This window comes from Idiotropiscis lumnitzeri, chromosome 9 (genome assembly GCF_059441095.1).
Source record: "Idiotropiscis lumnitzeri isolate Australia: NSW breed Sydney's pygmy pipehorse chromosome 9, RoL_Ilum_1.0, whole genome shotgun sequence".
In the NCBI taxonomy this organism is placed as follows: domain Eukaryota; kingdom Metazoa; phylum Chordata; class Actinopteri; order Syngnathiformes; family Syngnathidae; genus Idiotropiscis; species Idiotropiscis lumnitzeri.
Window position 1 is genome coordinate 8,655,957 of NC_142399.1, and position 23,093 is coordinate 8,679,049.

The 23,093-nt window shown below is 40.5% G+C and overlaps 1 protein-coding gene across 2 annotated transcripts in view; it reads left to right on the top strand.

Moving 5' to 3' along the window:
* Positions 1-23,093, top strand: part of LOC148330126 (SH3 and PX domain-containing protein 2A-like) — a 50,839-nt gene that overhangs the window by 1,828 nt on the left and 25,918 nt on the right. For both annotated transcript variants that reach the window (XM_088305445.1, XM_088305446.1), the window contains exons 2-6: positions 1,591-1,671; positions 7,148-7,223; positions 8,458-8,534; positions 10,643-10,734; positions 17,778-17,809. In XM_088305445.1, the coding sequence (XP_088161571.1) occupies positions 1,591-1,671; positions 7,148-7,223; positions 8,458-8,534; positions 10,643-10,734; positions 17,778-17,809 (358 nt within the window). The remainder of the gene's footprint in view (positions 1-1,590; positions 1,672-7,147; positions 7,224-8,457; positions 8,535-10,642; positions 10,735-17,777; positions 17,810-23,093) is intronic.

The window sequence follows — 23,093 nt, forward strand, 5'->3', positions numbered from 1 at the left end:
GGTGACTACTCCTTAGTGGACCTTGCCTCAAACCCAAATGACAACCCTAATGAGTAAATGGATGAGTTGTTATGAAACGCCATTGTCGATATAGTGGTTCATATAGCTGACTTCAATTCCCACTCAGTGCCTCTCTGTAGTCTGCTTTCACGTTATCTAGTTGTCACACCAACGGGAATACTAAAAGATGGATTCATATCCCAAAACCTCCGATATGACAGTGTTGGACTGCATGTTATGTTCTTCATAAAATTTCACCGCCTTAAGTAAGAACACATGTCTCAGTGGGACCCCAAGTCAATTAGTCCAAAGGATGAAATTGGATTCATTAACCTGAGTGTTCGGATCAATTGCCTCATCCATCTCCTGCTGAGTGGGGATCTCCCCAAGGCCCCCAAAAGCAGAAGGCACAGACTGACTGTCCCCAGGGAAGGAAGATGGAGGTTAGGGAAGTCCCCTTTAGGGAAGTAGAGGAAGGAAAAAAAAAATCTCATTATCAATGAGCTAAGCAACTGAAAATGCTTATCCGGTTGGAGGGAGGAAAGAAGCAACCCTTTGTCTTTTGTCCTTCCTCACTGTTCGAGTGTAACTTCCTTGCAGGGACCGACCGGACTGGAGACCATGGCAACTCATCCTTGTTTACGATTGTGCTTGAGTATGATCTGGTTGGAAAGTTCTTAGGCTTTACAGTGGGAACTCCAAAATGGAATCAAATCGGTTGTGTAAGAAATTTGTCATGAAACATTTCGAATGTATCTATGCAACCTATGGACAAAAGTGTCCTAGTACTTGATTGCGCATGATAACAAAAAAAAAAAGTTCCTTGAAAGTTACCTTGTCATTTTGGCCTCCTTTTTTGTGAATGACATTTTACGACATTAAACACACAAATCCACACGTGCCACGTATATAATCAGTGGAGAGCAAGTTCCACAAACTGAAGTGAAGACTAACTTTCAAACTCATCCTTGCGGATTGTCGCCATATGTGTGAACGCTACGTGCCTAAACCCTCAGCGCGCTTCCACATGCTCGGATTGAAAGGCATTAGGTTCAGCCATCTGTTTCCGAAACCTCAAGGTGCTGAGAAATGTCTTTTGGCCCTTAATTGTTCATGCAAATCGGAAATTATGTCTGGCAACTGTTTTTGTCCAGGTAGTGACTGTTGTCTGCTACACAAATGGTATTCCCAGTGCAGCTTCTGGATGTGTAAACACTTCACTGCTGTCAGAGCTTTGACACAATTGGAGCATGTTTTTTTTTTCCTACGGAATTTGAGTTTTGGATCGACAAGAGTCATGCTCATGCATCTTAATCGTCACAACAAATTTGCAGGCATGACACACTACCTGAAATCCATTGAACCGAGCATTAACCCTGATGGCTTTCCAACGTGTCAGTGAAGCGCGCCCACTTTAATGAGCTTACTTGACCTTTGTTGAACCCCTCAAATTAAAACTGGAGGGGATGCGCTATTTTTTATTTTTTTTTGGGTGTGTGTCACTTGAGTAAACACGGCTCAAACGGTGCCGCTGTGGCGTCTCTGACAAACGGGACTTAATGCCTGTCTTGCTTGCGCTTCTCTCTCTAGGTGTACCTTATCAACGTGACCTACTCGGACTCTACGTCACATGTCATCTACAGGAGATACAGCAAATTCTTTGACCTACAGGTATGTCGTAGAGACAACACAGAAATAATTTTTTTTTTTTTTTTTAAGGACGATAAGTCTTACGGATTATCCATATTGGCAGCTTTGCCATTAAACCTGCTGGTTGTCTTCAGTTTGACCTTTAGCTCCTTACTTTATGTTCAGATGATGGATGGCGCCCAAAGACTGATGAAGCCTCCCTTTGAAATAATCATATAGATGAAATCCAGTCAACAGCTGTATCATATTCATTCAACTCAAAGGGAGGGGTGGGAGGAACAAAACACGTCAGATGGAATGTAGGGTGCAAGGTGGGGGATTCTAGGTTGATGGGGGGGCTAAATAGCCAGAAGAAAACAAAACTGAGATCTATGAAACCTCGTGGTGCAGTTGAATTCCCGTTCAGGTCGCCTCGGTACAGTTCAAATCAGGTAAATCCTAATCAGGCCGGTATTTACATCGCTGGTTTACAAGGCCTGTAAACAAAAAACAATGCTTTGCATTCCTTTTCTGTTATAATCCACAGTAAATTTTAATCCCCCCCCATTGAATTCCTTCATTGTATCATGAAAGAAAGTTGCCACTTTCTCTCAACCAATCAGCAGACAGCAGTCGTGTCAAGCCACACCCTTCGCAAACTGAGCCGTATTGATAAAATGGACGGCTCAGTTGGATTTACAACGGAACCTAAATAAAAGGTGCACCGTACTTGACTGAACTGAAGCTTACTGCTTGGAGGATTTAGGAAGGATTAAGCAGTCCAAACAAACACTAGAGTCATGTTTCCAGGGAAGAATTGACTTAAGGGGAATTTGGTTTCCATTGTCGAAACCCATAGACGGCGACCCAAGGCGAACCACATTTTTCCAATATTTGGCAGGGTACAAACTCACGTTGATAGGGATCGTAGTCGTTGTGTGGATCTAGACGAACTGCAGTTCAGTTCCCTGAGAGAGTTTGGTCTTACGACAATGGCATGGGAAGAACTTCAGACCTGAAACATTGAGTTGTTTCTGGTTTCTAGGTAATGTCAGCACAATTCAGGAATTAGAGTTCAGAACCGTACAGCCAAAACTGAACTGTTCATTGTAAAAACAGCATGTAGATCAAAGTTTTGCAAACTGATCTGTGGAGGTGGGAGTAAGTCTCAAGTCTTAACCTTCAAGCTGCACGTCAACCGTGACAAAAATCAAGCAAGTCGAGTCTCCATTAAATTTCAAACAAATTGAGTCAAGGCATTACTATTTCATACAAGTCAAGCCTTGCTTAGTCATAACACACCAAATGTGTCAGAAAAGTTCCAGGACTAGTGCCACAAGATATACTTTAAAACCTAAAATAAAAGTTTTAACCTTCATTTAGTATCAGGCTCAAATAATATTTCTTTTGTGACACCACGTTGCGTATTCGCGTTAGCCACTTTGCACAATGTCCATGCATTATTTAGCTGTGCCAACAAATTCACAATCATATACTTTTTAGGGGAATCTGAAACTACTGAATTGAATTCCCCAAATCTACTGATCTGCACCTCATGCTGGCCCAACCTTTTTGGTAGTCTTTGGGACTCCAGAGGAAAACCTTTGTTCTAATGTCCCATGCTAATATCCAGGAAGCGTGCCTCTGTGTTAGCTGGAAACAAGATTTTCTCTCACGTTTCTGTCCATATTTGTCATCATGTTCATAGGTGGCTGCTGTTAAGGTGTTTTTTGAAAAAGATTTTTATGGTCCACGGTTATCTGTCAGGATTAGCACTCCGCAGCTGTACACATGCAAAGTGCATTTTAATAAAACTCGTAAAGCACACTGGGGAGGGGGGGGTGATGACAATATTTTGATGGGTATTGAGCAGGTGCACTTTAGGAAACCCGAAAGCAAATTGGGTGAGGATTAGTAAACGAAAACCAAGAGAAGGGGGGTGTCTTTTGGAATAACATTGACATTCTTCCTGAAACTGAATCGGAATCCTAGCGGAAGGAGGCCGTCCGTCCCGCTGTTTTGAATCGATCATATTGCACTCCATCCACTATCAGAATATTTCTCTTCCCTCAAACCAGAAACAGAGTTTTTGTTTGCGCGTCGGCCAACTAACACCTACCATCCAACTCCAGATGCCATCTCAGTTTTGAGAGCACAATTGCTTGTTTTATGCTCGCAAGAAGCTGACAGAGGCAAAATAAAGAGCCATTTGACACCCAGGCCTAACAAATGTGTTCATGATCTCATCAGATAACTATCAATTGTGTGGAAAACAAAGAAAGGTCACAGAGTGGACAATTAGTAGCAAGCTCCATTTTAGATGTGCTCTTTAAAAGCTGTCAAAACAGCCTGGAAGACTGAGAATCCATTTGTGTTGTTAATGTTTTAAAACTGTCCGCTAGCACACTTAGCATAACTCATACAGCCCCTCTGGGTAACAATCATCATATATTATCTGCCGCTTTGCTTATTTTCATCCTTGCTGCTCAGCTTAAATGTGGTTTGCCTTCCCTAATACATGGGCAGACTTAAGCACATTAACCTATTTTCATGTCAGAATAGTGCTGAGCACAGATCTCTATATATATATTTTTAAACTGTTTTCTTGAAGCGGTCAGTGTGTCAAGCAGAGTTTACCCTCGGAGAGAAGCAGAAGGGAGTTTTCAGACTCCACACCCTGCTGCCTCAGTGGATTGAGCACAAAGATTTTTGCTGCATTCCACACAAGGATTTGGGAGTGTGCGACCTGGCTTGTCTTTGCCTTTTGGACCGAAACCTCCCCTCAAGTCTGTTAGCTGCCATTATTATCGGATTGCGGAATCAAATCTCGATCGGTCTTCTGAATTCTGTGGGATTTAATGCAAAACAGACCGAGCGATAAGAACGCCAAAAAAACAGACGTCCTAAAGCCTTTTGACAAGGCAATTGTTAATGCAGCTTCTGAGTGTAAAATTATATCACTCGATTTATGCCAAGCTATCTAATCCTGTCCAAGAAAGAAGAGGTCAGTGTACTCTTATCTCTCTGTCGTAAACAAGTGTCCAGTAGATGTCAAAACACAAGTCAGAGTTGGAGTCCCTGCCCACATCAACATTCCTCCAAACTCCTCCTGCCTAAGATTCCTCTTCAAAAAGTTCCATTGTCTCCACTTCCATGTGGTGTTGCTTATCTGTCTGATTTGCCCTGCCCATCCCTGTGAGTTCAATTAAGTAAAATGCTTCAGATTATCCAGATTTTGCAGAGTACTAAGGCTGTTGCTCGTTCTTCGTTTGGCATCACAGCACCCTGCTCTTACTGGTTTGTCTGCGGGCCATTCAGTGCTGGGCCGCAGACCTACAAAAGGGGGAAAGAACAACAACGTGAAAATGATTTCATAAAAATCTGCATTAACTGTGGATGTGGTGTGGGTTGTTCTCCAAGTTGGTCAGCTGTTACCACACAAGCACCTTTCACACCTGTTGTGTGGTGAAACGAAGTGTATCCAGCCGCGTCCCCCCGGGATGATGTCATCATGGCCTACGCATGTATCTGAAAGGTGTTGAGTGAGCACTCCCATCGCAGAGGGAGTCGCAGGCTTCGCGTGTCCAACTAAGAGCACGTTTGCCAAAGGAGCACATTTTTTGGAAGAGCTCCACCAAAGTTGTTGCCTTCAAAATCAATGAGTGCTACAATTTATGATCTTAATATCTAAAAGCCCGGAACCTTTATTTTTGTTTGATACAAAAAAGCACAACCTCCTCTGATAAACCCCGCTATGAGATAAATGAGATTTTCAAAGTCAAATAGGAATTTCAGCCAAATTCAATATGGTTCAGATTAAATTGAAACCTCATCAAATTGACAGACTCTAAATCAAACATTTTTCCCCTAGACAAGATGAGCTTTTACTTATCAGTCATTATAAACAATCAGGATTGTAAACGTGATGAGATAGTTGACCTCTAATTTAAGACTGAGATTGAAACAGGAGTTCAGAACATTCAGAGAACCATTCGCTCATGCCATTCAAAATTCCCAAAACAGAGAATTATGCCTTGTGTGTTCAAAACAACTACAAATTTGCCTTGAACTCTGCTAGCTTAATGCTAACACATAACAGTAAATGACATAGACGAGCTAATGGATAGCATGTGGCAGTTAGAACGCTCTAAACAAAGGATATTTTGAACAAAAATGGTGTAGCGACAAACGTAGCAATACAAAATACCAATACTCACCGGGAATATATTCTTAAAGCAGTTTACCCAGTCACTTCAAGTGTAATGAAACTCTTTTGTCATTTGTCTTCATGGCTGTATTATACTGCCCCCGGTGGCCAAGTCATGCATAACAGTTAACAATTAATAATGACACACAGTCATGTTCTCTTTTCCTTATTACAATGTAAAATGTTATTCACATTATTTTTGTGGTGGGGGGAGGCTCAGGCTGGAATGAAATAATTGTTTAAAATAATTGTAATTTCCATTCCTTTCAATGGGAAATGTTGATGTGGGATTCATACGTTCATGGGCAGATCGCTGGAAAAATATTTACTCATCATAAAAATAAAAAAAAATCTGCTTGGGGTGACAAACAAACCACAACTGCAAACAGAACCTCCTTGGTCGTGGTCATTATTTTACAGACGTAGTATCCCAAAGTGAAAAACCGTGCGGTAACAGAAGCTGATGTTTTGGCTTTACTCGTAAGGACTTTTGAATGGATTTTTGCCCGTTCAAACAAGGATGTTTTTCTGACACAGCATTTCACTCTGCACTTTTGAACACAATGACAATAGACACCGTCTACAAAGGAAACCACATCTCCTACCCTTCCACATTCAAGCAGAGGATAAAAAGTCATGGGAATTTTCTAAAGGCAGCAGATGAGGTCGCAGAAACCAAAACCACATCAGACCGCAGAAATCTTACCAACAACTCAAAGTCCATAGTCCATACGTTCTCTGTTTGTCCACCTGGTACTTTCTGACGGTTTCTCCACCTCGCTCCTTGCGAATGTATTTGCTTGACTCTTATGAGCTTTTTCTGTTTAGCGAAGCACATCTGGAACAAGGCAAACAGAATGAACAAATGTGAAAATGTGTCTGCCTGGATTTATTTAAAAGAGGAAACTAAAAAAAACAATTTGTTCATCATACAAACTCACACATCAGTTGATGACACTGTCTGGATGGCAAGATTTGGCCTTTCTGGTTTTTATCTGGTGGCTTTTTAAGCTTCTTAAGTGGAACGTGCTTAAGAGGGTATTTTTCTCCCGTTAAAAGTGTGCGTGATGTAACCTTGTCTGCTGCGCCAGAGATCAAAGTGGCTCTTATGTGTGATGGATGACACAGTAGCTCATTACACGCCAGCTATCGAATTCATGTACCATAACAGAGCTCATCTGAAGAAAATTACTACCAATGACTGACTCGATTTCTGGCTTGCTGGCTTTGCCATTGATGTTTTTCGTTTCTCCCGTTGAAGTGCGACAGATTTTCACTCCATTGTGATTTTTTTTCTTCCCTTTTTTGCAGATGCGGATTCTTGACCAATTTCCTATCGAAGGAGGGCAGAAGGACCCCAAAAAGAGGATTATTCCTTTTTTGCCAGGTGATAAATCACATTTAGCACTTTTTGAGAGTACAGCACAGGTTCTCAATGGGTGGAGTCTGGTCTGGATCCGGGCCCAGGCACCATTCTGTGCGGACCCATAGCTGTTATTAGATTTTTGTTGACCAATCAGAGTAACTTCAATCAATGTATGGTACAATTATGCCTCACATGTTTGTGATTCACTAGTCTCAATGATCTTTTACTGTTTTGTGGTATATTTATGGTCCAAACTATTAACTCATTCACTGCCAGGCATTTTTGAGCATTTTGGCTGATTATCATGACTCCCAAATGATTGTGATATGATCAAATCTGAAAACTGAACTCAGCAAAAGAAAGACTTGAAAAGTCCGGTTTCTGACCATAAAGGGGATAAAATGAGCTTTTTGTGAAAAGGAACGTGTAAGGCTTAAAAAGTGGCTTTGACTCTTGTTTTTTTTGGTTTTGTTACTAATCTACCTATTAAATCCCAAATGGGCGTGTATGACGGCGTTAAATGGTGAGAACAGAAGTCCAAGGAAGCAATATTTTTTTTTTTAGCCCTTGTGAAATGAATGAATTGGACATATTTAACACAGACGTAATTCTCTATGAATAGAAGAAGGATGTACAGCCCATATTTTTTTACGACTACAACTTATTGTACACTCGCTCGGCCAGTCATGTTGCATTGTTTTACTTTTACGATCATTCTCTCCATCTAAGCCCGAGACGATTTGTTGTCGGCCATGTAGGCAGGAGCGTCGCAAGGAGAAATGAGTCTAATCTGATCAATGTATTTTGAGTCAAAGCAGAAGAGAGCAATGAAGAGATCCTTTGTAAGACAAACTGGACTGCTCGGGACTAGCTGATGCTATTTTAGGCTTCTGTAAGCGCACCATGTTTGCTGTTTTGCCTTTTGAGGAGGAGGTTGGTTTATTGTTTGTATGTCTTAATGCGCATACTTAATATTATTTAGCTTCCGACCATGTCTTGATTGTTTAAATATATTTAGCACAGCTGGGCACTTGACCCTTTTTTGCTGGACAGCCCCCCGCACTTCGGTAGCGATCTGGGTAGCCTTCTGACCACAACCCTCCTGCTTTATTCATAAAAACCGCAACAACCACAAGAAACATCTCTGCAATTTGAAAAAAAAAAATCACAAAAAATCCCCATCACTACTTTTATGTGCTATAATTGACAGTTTGATTTAACTAACAAAACTGACTGTGTTTTGTTTGCCTTGTAGGTAAGGTCCTGTTTCGCCGAAGCCACATCCGAGATGTCGCCGTCAAAAGACTGAAGCACTTGGACAACTACTGCAAAGTAAGACCAAGATTGCACATCTCATCCTCGGAGCTGTAATTGCCTTGTAACACATGTCCATAAATGTCAATTTATGGCCTGCAAATGCTATAAAATGTTATGTTGTGGGTCAGACAAAGACTGACTCTTTAGTGTCAGTGTTGGCCAGGGTGACAGGGACAAGTTATCTCTTTGAGTGCTTTATACGCTGTGCATAAGTGCCGCGACTCTTTCAGGGCAGCCTTTTGGCATTTATCTTCCCGTCCCAGCCCTGGACAGGAAAGCGAGCGCTCTATCTGCTCTGCTCATTTCCTGTGGCCAGAGTAAATAGGCAGCTTTTAAAGGAAGTGGGGGCACACTCGCTCGGAGCAGAACACATGAAGAAAGCACGAATGACCCTTTCGTCATTGTTGAGTCAGGGAGGAAGTTCTGGCCAGGTGTGGTGCCAAGCGTGTCACTGCTTTTCATTCAGAAATCGACAGCGACCAAAATATTGCACACGTCAGGCGCAATCTAATGAGGTTAAGCAAAAATGATGACCGCAATTGTAGAGGGAGCTAAACTGTGTGAAGTACTGTCCCACTCCAGTCCTGTAGGTGGCACTAATTCACTTTCCCAAATGGGTCTCAAATTGGTGGGTGGTGGGTCCGAAGGTGGGTTAAGAAAACTCACAATTAACGCAATCTGAAAAAGGTGCATTATTGACTATTGAGGACTCAAGATTGCGGCAAAGCACTACTTTTTTCAAAATTAAGCTCCACAACAGTCTTCACTAGGCCATAAGATGTTCTTTTTTTTTTAAATTAAGCACCGCAACTCTCATCAACATTGTTACTTAGTACCTATATGCAGAGAGATGGTGGCAAAGCACTACTTTTGTATAAATGAAGCTTCTCAACTCACTTGAACGTCTTTCCTTGGCACCAAGTTTCCAAGAGATGCTGTCAAAGCACAACCTCCGTCTAAATGAAGCTCTCAATTTGTCTCAATAAGCCTTCTTGCCACAAAGATGTCACAAGACGACGGCAAAGAGCTACTTTTGTCAAAGTGAAACTCCTCAATTCATTTTCACACAGTTCAAGAGCAACAAGAGACCACATGATGGTGGCAAAAGCACTACTTTAGTCTAAATAAAGCTCCTCAGGTTGCACAACAAATCAGCAGACTTTTTTTCACCGCTGTGGTTGAATGTGATGGGTCACTGCCCTGCTTGGCCCCAGTGCAGGCTGACTGTAACTTTCAAAATCTGAAATTCAATTCCTCTCTTGGCTCTTTTATCCGCATCCGTACATTGATTGACAAATTCTTCTTTGGTCGTCAATGAAAACTGGTTATGTAGTTCTAACTTACTAAAGAAAATCTGCAATTAAAATATAGCAATTTTTAATGCTTAGCAGAGGCAAGGGGATAATGTTTTATTACTCCCACAAAGGGGTATTAGTGTCTTGGACACATAAAAGTAGTGAAATTTGTGCACTACACTACCCGTACTGACTCAATTCATGTATTGACGTCTCTGTGGTTTTGACACAGAAATGACATTTTGGCATTGTACAAATGTAATTATTGGCAGCAAACCGAGATCCCACTGTGAAAATAAAATCGAATAAAAAAGAAGTCATAAAATGTGGTTTTTCAGTGACAACCTTTGGATTTCCCCTTCAAGACCACCTTATAAAATGACACTGCTTGTTACATTTTTCCAGTCATCATTTTCCAACGTCAACTTCCTGGTTTTCACATTCAATTTTCTTTTCTTTTCTTTTGTTTGACCAAATGATAGTTTTCTGGCTCCTGTCCTGCCCTAATGAAGTTTAGTGACCATCACAGACAGGCCCTCCTCAAGATGCTCTTTTAAATATGGTTTCGATAAGGCTTTGTTTGTGGCTCCAGAGCAGCTGGCCGAGACAGATGATTGTTATTCTATATCATCCCTCTGGGCTTGACTCTGAGCAAAGAAACCTTCTCCTTCCCCTCTACACCCTCCACCTGGTCTTCTCATCTGACTGATTGCGCAGTCACAAACTCTTACTCACGGCTAGTCAAACACACTTTTGAATACGTGTGACATTTCGTTGTTATATATGTGCCAAACAGAAGCTTTCTGCCTCCCTCCGTCCCTCCCGCAGGCTCTGATGAAGCTCCCCACCCACATTTCCCAAAGCGAGGAGGTTCTGAAGTTCTTTGAGACCAAGTCAGAGGACCTCAACCCTCCCACTGAGTGAGTAACTATCATTGTACGCACTCCATACACTGACTCATGAGCTCTCGTTGTGTGTGTGTGTGTGTGTGTGTGTGTGTTGGATCCAGATGAGTGAGATGGCCTTTAAGGAAATGTAGCGTCTGGCAGGGGAGATCTGAGCCCAGAACAAACGCAATTAGGATCAGCGTCGTCATTAAAATGTGGCAAAGTTCACGTCTTGACACAGTGTCATCATTTGTCATGGTCACTTTGAAGTCGCAACTGGTGAATTGGTCCCAATTGTTCAAGTTTGTGGTGTTTAAACTACGGCCCACGGCCTTTTATGGGCTGCGGTCCAATTCTTCGTGGGCTCCAGTGAACCCTGAACATCCGCGAATCATTGCCAATGTTTACATGGACACATTTTTCGGATTAAAAGCTTGATCGGAATAAAAATGTGCACATTCCGATCAAGATTTTATTCTGATCAAGTGGGGCGGTTTATGTTGATTGATAATACAATCAGTTTCATAAGGAAGAGTTCGCAAAACATAAAAGCGTAAACGCGAAAAATATGGGAAATAATGTCATAAATGTTTAAAAAATAATTTTTATTTTTTTATTTTTTTTTACACGAAAGTAGCTTCTGTTTCTTCTTAGCTCATGTATATTAATTGACAAAGACGAAAACGCGGAATATAATTTTAGTATTATTCTAGGTAGTTTTTGTAAGTTTTATAGTATAAGTTTCGATTAGTTTCCGTTTTCAATTTTTATTATTTTTTTTATTTTACTTCAATTATGTTTTTTCATTGTAGTTGCAGTTCGTTAGTTTTCATTAACTATTTTGACAACCAGAATAAATTGGATTAGCTTGCATGTTAGCCTCAATAACCTAGCTCAATTGCAGGAATACATTTTAAGAAATACAAATGATAAATGTTTGTCAGATTACTACAGAGAGTCACCTCAAAATCCTTAAAACTACTTGTTTTACCACCTTCTATATAAAAAAAAAACAGTAACTCTAAAATATATATTAAAAAAAAAAAAAAAAAAGAAAATATGTATAAATTGCTTGGTGGATTGGTTTTAGCGTGCTGAAAAGTGTCAAAGTGGCCCTCACAGCCCTTTATTGTTCTTTTTATAGGACAAAGTTTGCTCACCTTGAGTCAAAGTGGTATTCTTATCCTTATATTTATGCATACACTATTTAAGCTTTGTTTTAGGTCATGCACAAAGCGTGAATTTAAACTCCTCAGACCATGAATGTTGATGTTATAGTGTCCCAGCCCACTCAAGGGGAACAAAACCTCTTGAGTCATCGTTTCGAGTCCAGCGGGACTGCAGTCTCATTCATGCTAATCCCACTTCAAAGTAAGAGCCGGGACACAGTCCAGCAGAGTTGAAACATGGGGGGTCTCAAAAGTCATGCCACCCAAATGCTGAGTCCTGAGGAGAAAAGTCAAAGGATCTCAACTCACCATTTGCTATCATTGGAACAAGTGATCTTTTAGTATCAAACCTTCTTTTATATGCAATTTAACATTGTTAATTTGGGAATTTTTAGACAGGGTTGACGATGTGTGCGGTATGTGTGGTTCTCTCTAAACTCATCGTCTCCTGCCATCTAGTGGCAAGCGCTGGTCCATAAAAAATATGAACTGCTGTGTGGTCAAGCTGTCAATAGAGGGAGCCAAATAGCAAGCTTGAGCTCTGTGTGGTTATTTGCAGAATCCGCATCAGCACAGAAATGTTAATACTGTTACTAACAACACCATAACACGACTACTACTTATCGAGTCATAATGATACACACTAATATTGAGTTGTGAAAATGCCATTTTAACATCAAATCCCATCAGCCATATACTGTAAAATACATTTCCTCAAAATGGCAGTGTTATTTATGCCGTCTTAAAATTTGCTGTCACGTGATTTGCACTTTGAGCTGATAATAGCGTCTTCACACTATTTTATGCTTGTCACGGACAATCATTATTCCTTGGCCAACCTGTCGTCTGACTGCTTTGCGCCGCATTTAATGACTGCTAGTAAATAACACTCCATCAGTCCCCATGGAGATGATTCTTTCCCCTCTGCGTTTAAGATTTCCGAATAATTTTAGGAACCATGCGCACATAAATCCAGAAACTCCGGGACGCGCTCCAGCACTGATGGAAGTATGCGTAATTCCACTAAACGCATGCATACTGTATCTCCATTTCAAACGCCGTTTGCCTACTCAGTGGCGCTAATAAGCCGCTCATCACAGTTGGAGTTTTCAATGACTTTCAGCTTGTATGTGTGAGAGCTGCCTGCCTGTACTTTACATCTGGACCTCTCCATCTGAGCTTATGAGACCTCAGCGTGAATTCCATGTACTCAGCATGCAAATATGAGAACACCACCGCCCACTATTTTAAATATGAGCAGTTCATCTGAATGACTTTTTTTTTTTGCATAGATTTAAGTCAAGCAAAACGTGCTGGGTTGGTTTTGTTCCGATAACCTGCAGTCATCCTAATTAAGGCTGATTGTATTTCCTGTATTTATGCGGGAAGATGATGTTAGCCATCCATCTATTCCTTAATGTTTTATACTGGGTCATGGGATTTTACCCCATCCCGGATGATTTGCCGCTAGAGGCAAGGTATTGGCAAATTTGTGTGTCTATTTGAGTTTGGGATGGAAACTGCAGCATGTATACGGCGGCTCACTAAGGAGTAACCGTACGTCTCCATATATATCCGTATGCCTGTGTTATGTTGTTCCCAAGTGGCCAAGTCACACACATCAGAAGGAGCAGCACACTCGCCCATATATTAAAGGGAAAAAAATGGGTCAAAAACTGTTCGACTCTTTACATTTCATTCAATCATGTCCATACTGTATGTTTTTATAAAGGATACTATTATCGGTTGGTATTTTAAATTTATAAAACACATTAAAACATGTCATTAGCTTTGCTTTAGATTAGCTCGTTTAGCTTAATGCTTAAAAACAGACTACAACAATAATCAAACAGTTTAAAATAGTATAAATGGCATAATTAAAAATAATTCAACTGTTTTCGTCCCACTTCCTCCTGCAGTGCACTTTGTGCTGCTAATTTTGGTGTGCAACCTTGACCAACTGGGAGCAGTGTAATACAGCAAAACTTGTGCAATAGATTCCCCATAAATAGTGAAAATCCGCAGATAATTAATGGTCATTATAACTGGCCGCATGGTCCATTGTTTGTTCTTTGTCCCCTGCGAAGAACGGTGTGGTTGCAATGCGACGGGTTCGACTGAAGATTCCCAGTGACCTCAAAGCACCTGAGATGTGCTATTGACTTCACCACAAAATACTACGCAAACCCCACCACCAACCTTTCTCGACATTTCTTGTACAATTTTTGATCGGAGTGCCCTCAAGTATCCCTTTTATAGACTCGTCTTTCCCTTGGCACTGAGTTTTCCCCACTTGGGACATTATTAGTTGTTGCTGTTTGGTCAAACAGACATTATTTCCCCCCGCCAGTTCGCAGGGCCGCTTTGTTTGTGCATTTGTCTGGGTCTTTTAAACAATCAACGTGCCCTTTTATGATGACTTCCTGCTCTGCGATGTCGAGCGATCAAGGCCAGAGCTGCCTGTTCCACCCGTTGAGGTTAATCCCAGGTCAACCTGGGTGCCTGTGTAATGTATACATGGCGTACAGCAGTGATATTCCACGCATTCCATTTTGAGTAAGCCCACCGAACATGACGCACGGGCTAGATTAGTTTTCCTAATACAAGTGCCGGATGGATGATTTAATAATGAATGTGGGTACGGAGCAATGTACATACTCAGCCACTTATGTGGTAGCCAAAATCTTGAAAGTTTCTTTCTGTGTAATGTGTTCTTAGCTGCCACTGCAAACGTGAACACAAGTACATGTATATGTATATATATGTATATGTCACGGACAATCATTATTCCTTGGCCAACCTGTCGTTTAAATGTCCCTGATAAAAAAAAAAAAAAACAAAGCAAAAAAAACCTAAAGTTGTCTTAGAGATTCTAATGGCTCTCTGTTGTAAAATCACACGCCAGCAAAAAAAAAAAAAAAACGGGATAAACCTTGCGCAATATAATCCTATTAGAATCCTCCCTCCATAAAGATGATAGCTCGACAAACTTGTTGATTTACAGTACAAGTTGCAACAACAGTTGATTGACTGATACTCCAAACAACCTCAACCTGAGATTAATCAACAGCGCTTTGTGATAAAACTTTTTATATGTGTAATCTCCAGGCGGCTAATGATTTGGCACGCTGACGAGATCCAAGTGTTGATTGCAACAACGCGCGGCGTGCCAGAGTTTGCATTCTTTGTTCTCCTCTTGGGAAGAATGTCCTCCCTGCTCCGTGCTAGAGATCACTTGCTCGCTTCACGGGTCATCTACTTTACGTCCATCATTTCATGTTTTCACCTCTCATGCGTCATTTTCACTTCTCATCTTACCGACGAGCCAATGGAAACATTTGCATGTCACAAGACAATTCAACAATTTGCTGCGACCTTCTTTTAATATTTAAGAATGTCTTTTTAATGAAGCTGGACTGGGCCATTATGTAATGCTTGTGATTTGGAATGTCTCCTCAGGGATTAGTTTCTGTGTCCAGAACCAGAGTGGGAGTCGGCCAAGAGTGACTTTATCTTAACTAACACATGAATCCAGTTCGTGTTTGGATGTTACTCAAGCAAGTGTTGTTCTTATCAAACCAAGATAATTTCCAGCACCCCCTCCCAGTCTTAAATCTGTTCATTGTTGTTACATTGAAAGCTAACTCCTTCATGTTGTTCCTTTCAAATATAATTTTCTTTGACATTTGACAACTGTAAAAATACCCTAAATGTCATTCTTACACTGAACTAATAGTAGCAGAATACCGTAAACACGAGCCCATTCTTAGACGACCTTCCAATGGCCTCAACCGACGGCATCACTGGACACGAGAGTGGCTAACGTTTCGCCGGTTAACGCGACATTCTCATTCGCTGACTTTCATGTCATTCGACAGACCAGACTGGCCTTTTAAGGACACACATACACACACACACATTCAACCTCACGTAATCTTACAGCACGTGCGTATGGCGACCACAAGTTGAGAGAAATAATTCCTGCACCTCACATGCATATATTTTTATATCACTGCATATGCACAAAGCTATAAAATAAATATACATTTGAAAAATATTTTGGTTTCTGCTTTGCAGGTTGCGTGGATTGGAACGTAACCCTAGCGATAAAATTAAACATAAGGAGCAGAAGTCATACAGAGGTTAGAGGGTGCCTCGACGCAGACACTCACAATCTGCACTTGAATAAGTACCTGCAATGTAGCAAATGCACTTTCGTTGTGATAAGGGCTAATCATTCATTGACTAATGTCAGACAGGCTATTTTGAAAAGATCTGTAGTTCATGATTTAAAGACAATTATTTTTGGCCCGGGTCAAAACTGACCCACAACGTACTAGGTGTGGATGGAAAATGAACTGTATGTAAGGGTTAAACAAATATCATCTTTTCTGGAAAACCAGCGTAAATGAAACAGTTGAATGTTGTTCCAAGCATGCAAATGTTGGAGAAACTCTCTCCAAAAATGCCCTCATATCCATAACTGGCCACAGCGTCGTTGCCTCTGCAGTGCGCCAGGTGTCAGCTCACATTAGCGTCAGTTCGCAGTGTCTCTGCACGCCACCGTGCTAACCCGTTGCGCGTCACGCTACGATCCGTATTTACACGGGCTCGTTCAAAATATAGCTGTACTTTAATTCTTCAATTCCTTGGGCTTCGAGTAACATAAGTAGCTTATAAAGACAGTGGAGCCCCGTTTATTGCGTTGGATACGTGCCAGACCCACTCGCGATAAAAATATTGTTAATTTAACCACCAAAATGTTCAGCCTAACCTTATGATTTCACCTAATGAAAGTTTGTCACCCTCATGCTAGCTTATCATGTTAACAGGCCAACGTAGCATATTTGTTATGGTAATTGTAAACATTCAAACAACTGGTGCTTTAACAAACATGGAGCAACAACATCTACAAACAGCGCAGACAACAATTCTGATAAGTATATATTCTATCTCTTCCATTGCAATTTTTATTACTGCTTATTATTACCGCATTGAATTTTAGACTTAACTATATAGTGTAAAAGCCAATAAAAAATAACGATGGCTTAAAATCTGAAATATAGTAGGGATTAACTGTGCAGCAATTAAAAAAAAAAAGTCAAAAACTAAATTGGTGAAATCTAGAATCTTTGTGGAACAATATAGCTAAACCATATAGATTGAAGTGCTGTAGACAGTATACAGAAACAGTTCTGGTTATGATTCTAGAAATACTGATACCGCAATATTCATAAAGCCCAGATATTTTACAATTGGATAAAGAAATTGGGGTAGCGATGTACCTTACTTAATAGACTCCCAAAAACCTAACAAGACTGCCAACGTTAGCTGCTAGTGCTAGCTTCTAATTAGTTAGCTAGCTCCTCTGTCTATTGCTTACCATAAAATGTACTGTTTTGTTGATCTAACATCTAGCATGCCTTTAGTGATTTTTTTTTTTTAATTATTAACGTTGTGTTTTACAGTATTACAATACTTACCTTTAAACACAAATATATGGTATGGCTGTCAAGATGGTAAAATTACAACCTTTGACTTTATTTCAAATAGAATGATTCTTTTTAAAGCGTCGTGAAATATATTGTGTTGAACTGTTGAGCCTCCAAACTTCTTCGCCTTTCGTAGAATGAATCTAATGACACCTTGTTGACTGTTGAGACCCTCCACCCACTCTGTGGTCCCCCCCCCCCCCCCCCCGTCCTTTGATATCGCGACAACTTCTACATGCATTCCCAATGAGGGTTTGGTCCGCTGAGCTTGTGCCAACCTCATTGGGACTGGCCCACAAATAGATATGAGACGTATTCATAGACCGGATTAATCAAGCTGTATCAATGCTTGGTCTCGCTTTGAAAGCTCCAGCCCTAAAATGACCATGCCTCTCTTGTGTTGCTTGTTTCCCAGGGACTGCGGGGGCTCTGGCAGACGCAAATCGGGTAAGGATCTGTTATTAGAAATTCAACCATTGTATTAGATCTTCTTTGATTTCACAGTTTATGGCTCTTATAAATGTTATTTTATCATCTTTGTGGTATTTTGGGGGGCCACAGACTGAGCCCATTTCTGGATATACAACAAACATGATGACATAATTGATGAAAAAACTTTATATCTGCAGATGTCAATAGTATACACTGGAGCTGTACCACAAACTATGTTCCTAAAACACTAAATCAATTTCCCAGAGTGTGCGGTTCATTGTTTGCATTTTTCAGCCGTTCATTTGCTTCCCAGAGAACAGTAACAGACATAAACACAGTGTGCACAGCTCTTTAAAAGCTCAAACATGTACACAGCAAAATACATGCAGCCAAGACTCTCCTTCAATTGTGCTAACAGCCCAGACTGAACTTGTCTCCACCCCTACGTACAAAGATCTTAGTTTATCAGTGAAGATGTATCACTCCAACATACTTCCTTGACACCAATTAATACTTACTTTTTTTTTTTTTTTAAGCGAAAACTAACTATTGTTTTGCAATTTATTTATGGGTCACAGCACAACTGCGCTAAAACAAAACTTCCAAAGTTGTATTTTTCCACAGAATGGCACTTCTAATTGTACTATGCACTTAAATATAAACATCATAAAACACAAGTATCAGCCAGATGTTTTGCACCATCTTGTGGAATTCCAGTAAGAGCACAAAAAACATGAATGGGAGATATTTACAGCCAATCGCTGAGGATAAGTTCCACAGAAATAAAAATGCAACAGGGTAAATTTGTGGATAGTGAACTGTGAATAATTGCGGATTCACAATATGACTTGTTTAAATGATTTCATATATTAAAACTATTTTTTCCAACCAACTGACCCGTTCTAAGAAAGCGATGGGTTGAGCACGGGACGGACCACCTGTTTGTGCCTCTATATTTTCTCTGCCAAGGCTGGCGGTTGGAGTGATGTGTGTGTGTTCGTGCGCATTGGTGTGGGTGTGTGAGAGGAGAGTGCAAGGGAAGAAGAACGTGTGAGTGACTCAGCTGACCATAGGGATACGGGCGTAGGAGGCAGCAATGAAAGTATGCAAAAGGCTTTGGCTAGCAGCTGCGCGAGTGTATTTGTGATTGTTAGTTGTCACTTTTGCGTGTGCGTGTGTGTGTGTACTCTGGCAATACCTATAGACACTTTGCTAAATGTTGCAATCATGCACATTTGCTCCGCTTGACCAGATTTGCCACCAAAAGAAAAAACAAAACTCTTCTAGCCTAAATTTATCATATGTTCCATGGCATTATGCTTTATGCAACACGGAATTCCAGTGCAATTGCAAAATGGAAACATTTCTGCACTGTGTGTGTGCGTGTGTGTCAAGTAACCTACATTCACTCTAAGCCGTGAGGTGGCCCTGGTAAGTTCATCATATAGTCCTAATTAGCATTTAACGAGCTTTGCCGCTTCTAAGACCACCATGTGTTTATGCGTTTACTGATCTGTAAACCTCGGCTGGACATTAGCGGTTAGAGCCGATGAAATGGCTGACCTCGCTCCTCTACCAGACTGCGGTGAAATTTTGTGCTGGAGCTTGCATCTTTTACGGTTTCCATAATTACACAGTGCCAGTCTCCCGCTAGACTTTGCTGAGAATGCGAGCGGTTGGGAGGTTGCGGACAGAGATGTGTGTGTTTACCTGGCAAGCGTAAGACCTCGAAACATTTGCGGTTAAACACGATCGATCTCTCTGAGATTAGAGAGAATAAGTCATTTAAAATGGTAGTCCGGTACTTGTCTGGTGCAATTCTGTTGTTTCCTCAACAATCATCACAGCAGGCAACGAAGAATTAAAAATTGAGGCTTCTGAATTCTGAGGCCTTGTTCGATTATAATACCCTTTTCATCATGTTCATGACAAAAAAAATATTTTGCAAATAGATTTTTTTAATTAACTTCAGTTCTTGTCATTTTATAATATATATATATATATATGTTTAATATTAAAAGTATATAGTACATTTTTTGTAACATGTTTTAAGAAGAAAAATATCGCAGTACAGTACTTAAATTCCAGGAATCCAATCCCAGATTCGTATTTATAAATCTTTTTAAAGGACGGTCTGGAAATTGCTATTTAGTAACAAAATGAAACTGAATATATAAAGTCAAACAGTTTCTATATCATGATTTTATACATGCACTTTCTGGTGTGCACAACTTGGCCACCAGGGTGCAGTATAACACAGGCATCCGTATAACACGAAAAAGACGGTCACGACTGTTCAGTAAGCTGCAGTAACATTTGAATATTTGACATTTTTACGTCAACTGCGCTTAGAGTAAATAATCATCATCATATGCGATAATTGACAGAGTAATCGATTCTATAGAGATGTCTCATCTGGTTATTTCAAATGGGGAACATCGTGTCAACCTTTGACTGTGTACATGCATTTTTCATTTCCTTTTTTTAAAAATTAAAAGTCATCTGATACCTTTGAATAAAAATCTATCTATAATCTATTTATAGTCCAGTTTGAAAAGCTACAAGATGATGAAAAGGTGAGATCTTTTGTGAACTATATCCAGTATCAGCTGGCTTCTGCTATCTTTGGAGTATTTGACACATTTTGTGTGAAATATGAAAGCGAGAAGTCAGAAGACTGCACGAAACGAGCACGAGAAGGAAAAGCGACACAGCGCTCGGGGGTGTAGTGCATGTGAAAAGCAGATGGAGAGGAGGTTTACGTGGCAAGTGGAAACCATTTGAGTGTTGCGCCTGAACCTAAGGGAGCGTGTTTATGTGTGCAGCCTTGCTGTCTTTATTTGAGCTGCAGGCCTCCTGGGGTCTTTGGGACGTGTGTGTGCACGTGTGTGCGTGCAGGGGTGTGTGTGTGTGTGTGTGTGTGTGTGTGTGTGTGGTTGCCCCTCTATGTCAGTGTTTACATGTGTACACGTGTGTGTGTGTTTGTGCTGTGTTTCGGGCTAGGGCAAAAAGGTTAACTGAAATGTTGGGTGGGTCAAGAGGTGTTTTGTGTTTGCAGAAAGACACGACTCGAAATTGGCCCAGGAAATTGTTAAGGGCAAATCTGGTAGGACAACTGTGCACTGTTTGGCCAAGCACTTTCTCAATGAAAAGGCATTGAGTAGTGTGCATTTAAACAGATCAACCCCCTCCACTTTACTTTTTCATACACAATGATGAGATTCACAGAACAAGAAGGACCCATTGCAGGGGTGAAAGCAGGTTCAACTTCAGTGCGTGCAACTCCAGTCATAAATGATGCCTTGCATTTCAATTTATTGCACTCTGTTGCATTTAAAAAAAAGATGGACGGTCATCATAGTGTAATGCAACCTACTATGCTGAACATAAAACAAGTATTTAAAGAAGCTCTAAATTTCTCATACGTAATTCAGCTAGGTGAGCTGGCCGTTTTCCAATCTTTGAATCAATGGTGGGCATCACTCGGAAGTTATGATGGAATTAGCAAACTAAAAGTGAATTAATTCAATAGGAATATAACTATAACTTTTTAATACAAATGTTTATCTTGACTGTATGGTGAATAAAATGCTTTTATATTTGCTCTGAAACACGGTATAGTGGTGCGCTGAGGTACAAATGACCAGATATAAGGTTTTTGAAGTTGAACCCAGTTGAGGTTTCCTGTCAAACTAAAGAGAATAACACAATTTGTATATGAAACAACCACAAAGAATTGCCTTGGGAAAGCGAACAAATGCTAAAAAACAATGTGAAACACCTTCGAAAGGCTAACAAATAGTATCGGTGTCGCGGTGTTAAAGCCCTTTAAGTAATAGATATTTGATCACAACACACGTAAACAATTAAGAGAATAATACATTGGACCCCCGCGGAACACAGAGCATAGGGACTAAGCCAGCCCACAAAAAAAATCTAAATAAAACATGATAAACCTCCAATATGCATTTTGCATGAAAAACAGAGTTGCCCAAAAAACAACCCTTGCCCAAAAAAAATAAAATTAAATTAAAAAAATATATATTTTCTAATAAACATGGAAAAAAAATCAGACCTGAACCGAATTGCCACACCCCCAGAATTTTCTAAAAATAAAAACATTTACAAAAATTAGAATATGGATTCACTTTTACCATGCTAGGTTGATATTCATAAACAACAGCATGCTAATAATTGTGGAGGTGACATCTGGACATTTTCATTTATTAATTAACCCTTCATCAGCATAGTCGATACCCACCTGATACTTGTGACACTATCGGCATGCCGTTACCACAGAATCATTATGCCTATCACTATAGTGCAGCGATTACTGTTCCTCCAAATAGGAGATCGACTTCATCCTCGCATTGCATGTTATGTGCCTTTTATACCGAACAACAACAATTGGGGAAAAAGGCAGAAAAAAATATTTGGTTTTTACAAAAGGCTCTATTGACAAAGTGGTGTTAATGCATTGTTCCATTTCCACTAAGTACGATAAGTAGCTCCATAGAGATTTCCATTAGAAACTGGTTTTATTGAGAAACAGTGAATGTTTTCTCCCTAATCAAAGGCTAAACTACCAAATTACAGATTAATTGCGCACAATAAAATTCTTTTTATAGCATCGACTAACAAGCTCGTGAAGGTTGTCTTAACTGACAGAATTGTTCTTGGAAATGTCATAGCTCGGTCTGACCTTTCCCCCGCCGAGGGCTGCATAGTGATGCAGTGACATGAGTGCATCTGCACTCCATTGAACAGCAGTTCCGCGACCTTTGCTAATCTCGCTGCACGTCGGCCGTTGACGGGCCAAACAAAGGCGATGCCAAATTTGGCTCGTCGCAAGAAAAGTTACTCCGTTGATGAAGCACCGTGAGTAATTATTGCAGTTTTTAGCAGCCGTGGTATTTTCGTGGCGCTGATGATAGGTGAGCACGCGCAGGGTGGGTTTTTGGAGTTTTTGGATGGCGTTTGGTTGTCTGGGAGTGTGAGGGTGGGGAGCAGGAACCATGCGGATAAATCTGAGTGAGTCATACACACAGCGAGAAGTTGATAGAGCCATCTGATGCAAGCCAAGAAGTAAATACTTTTCTTTTCTCGGCATATTAAATGAATCCTCGCAGCGCATGCATATTTAATATGCGCTGCAAGGTTGACGCATTTGAAACAAGAACGGTTAGAAGCAAAGTAGTTCCGCCTCAATTTCATTTCCTGCGCTTTGAGATATATTATTTTTTTTTTCCAGACAGACTGATGTTTGTGCATATTAATTCAAGGTCTCTTATTTGCTCTT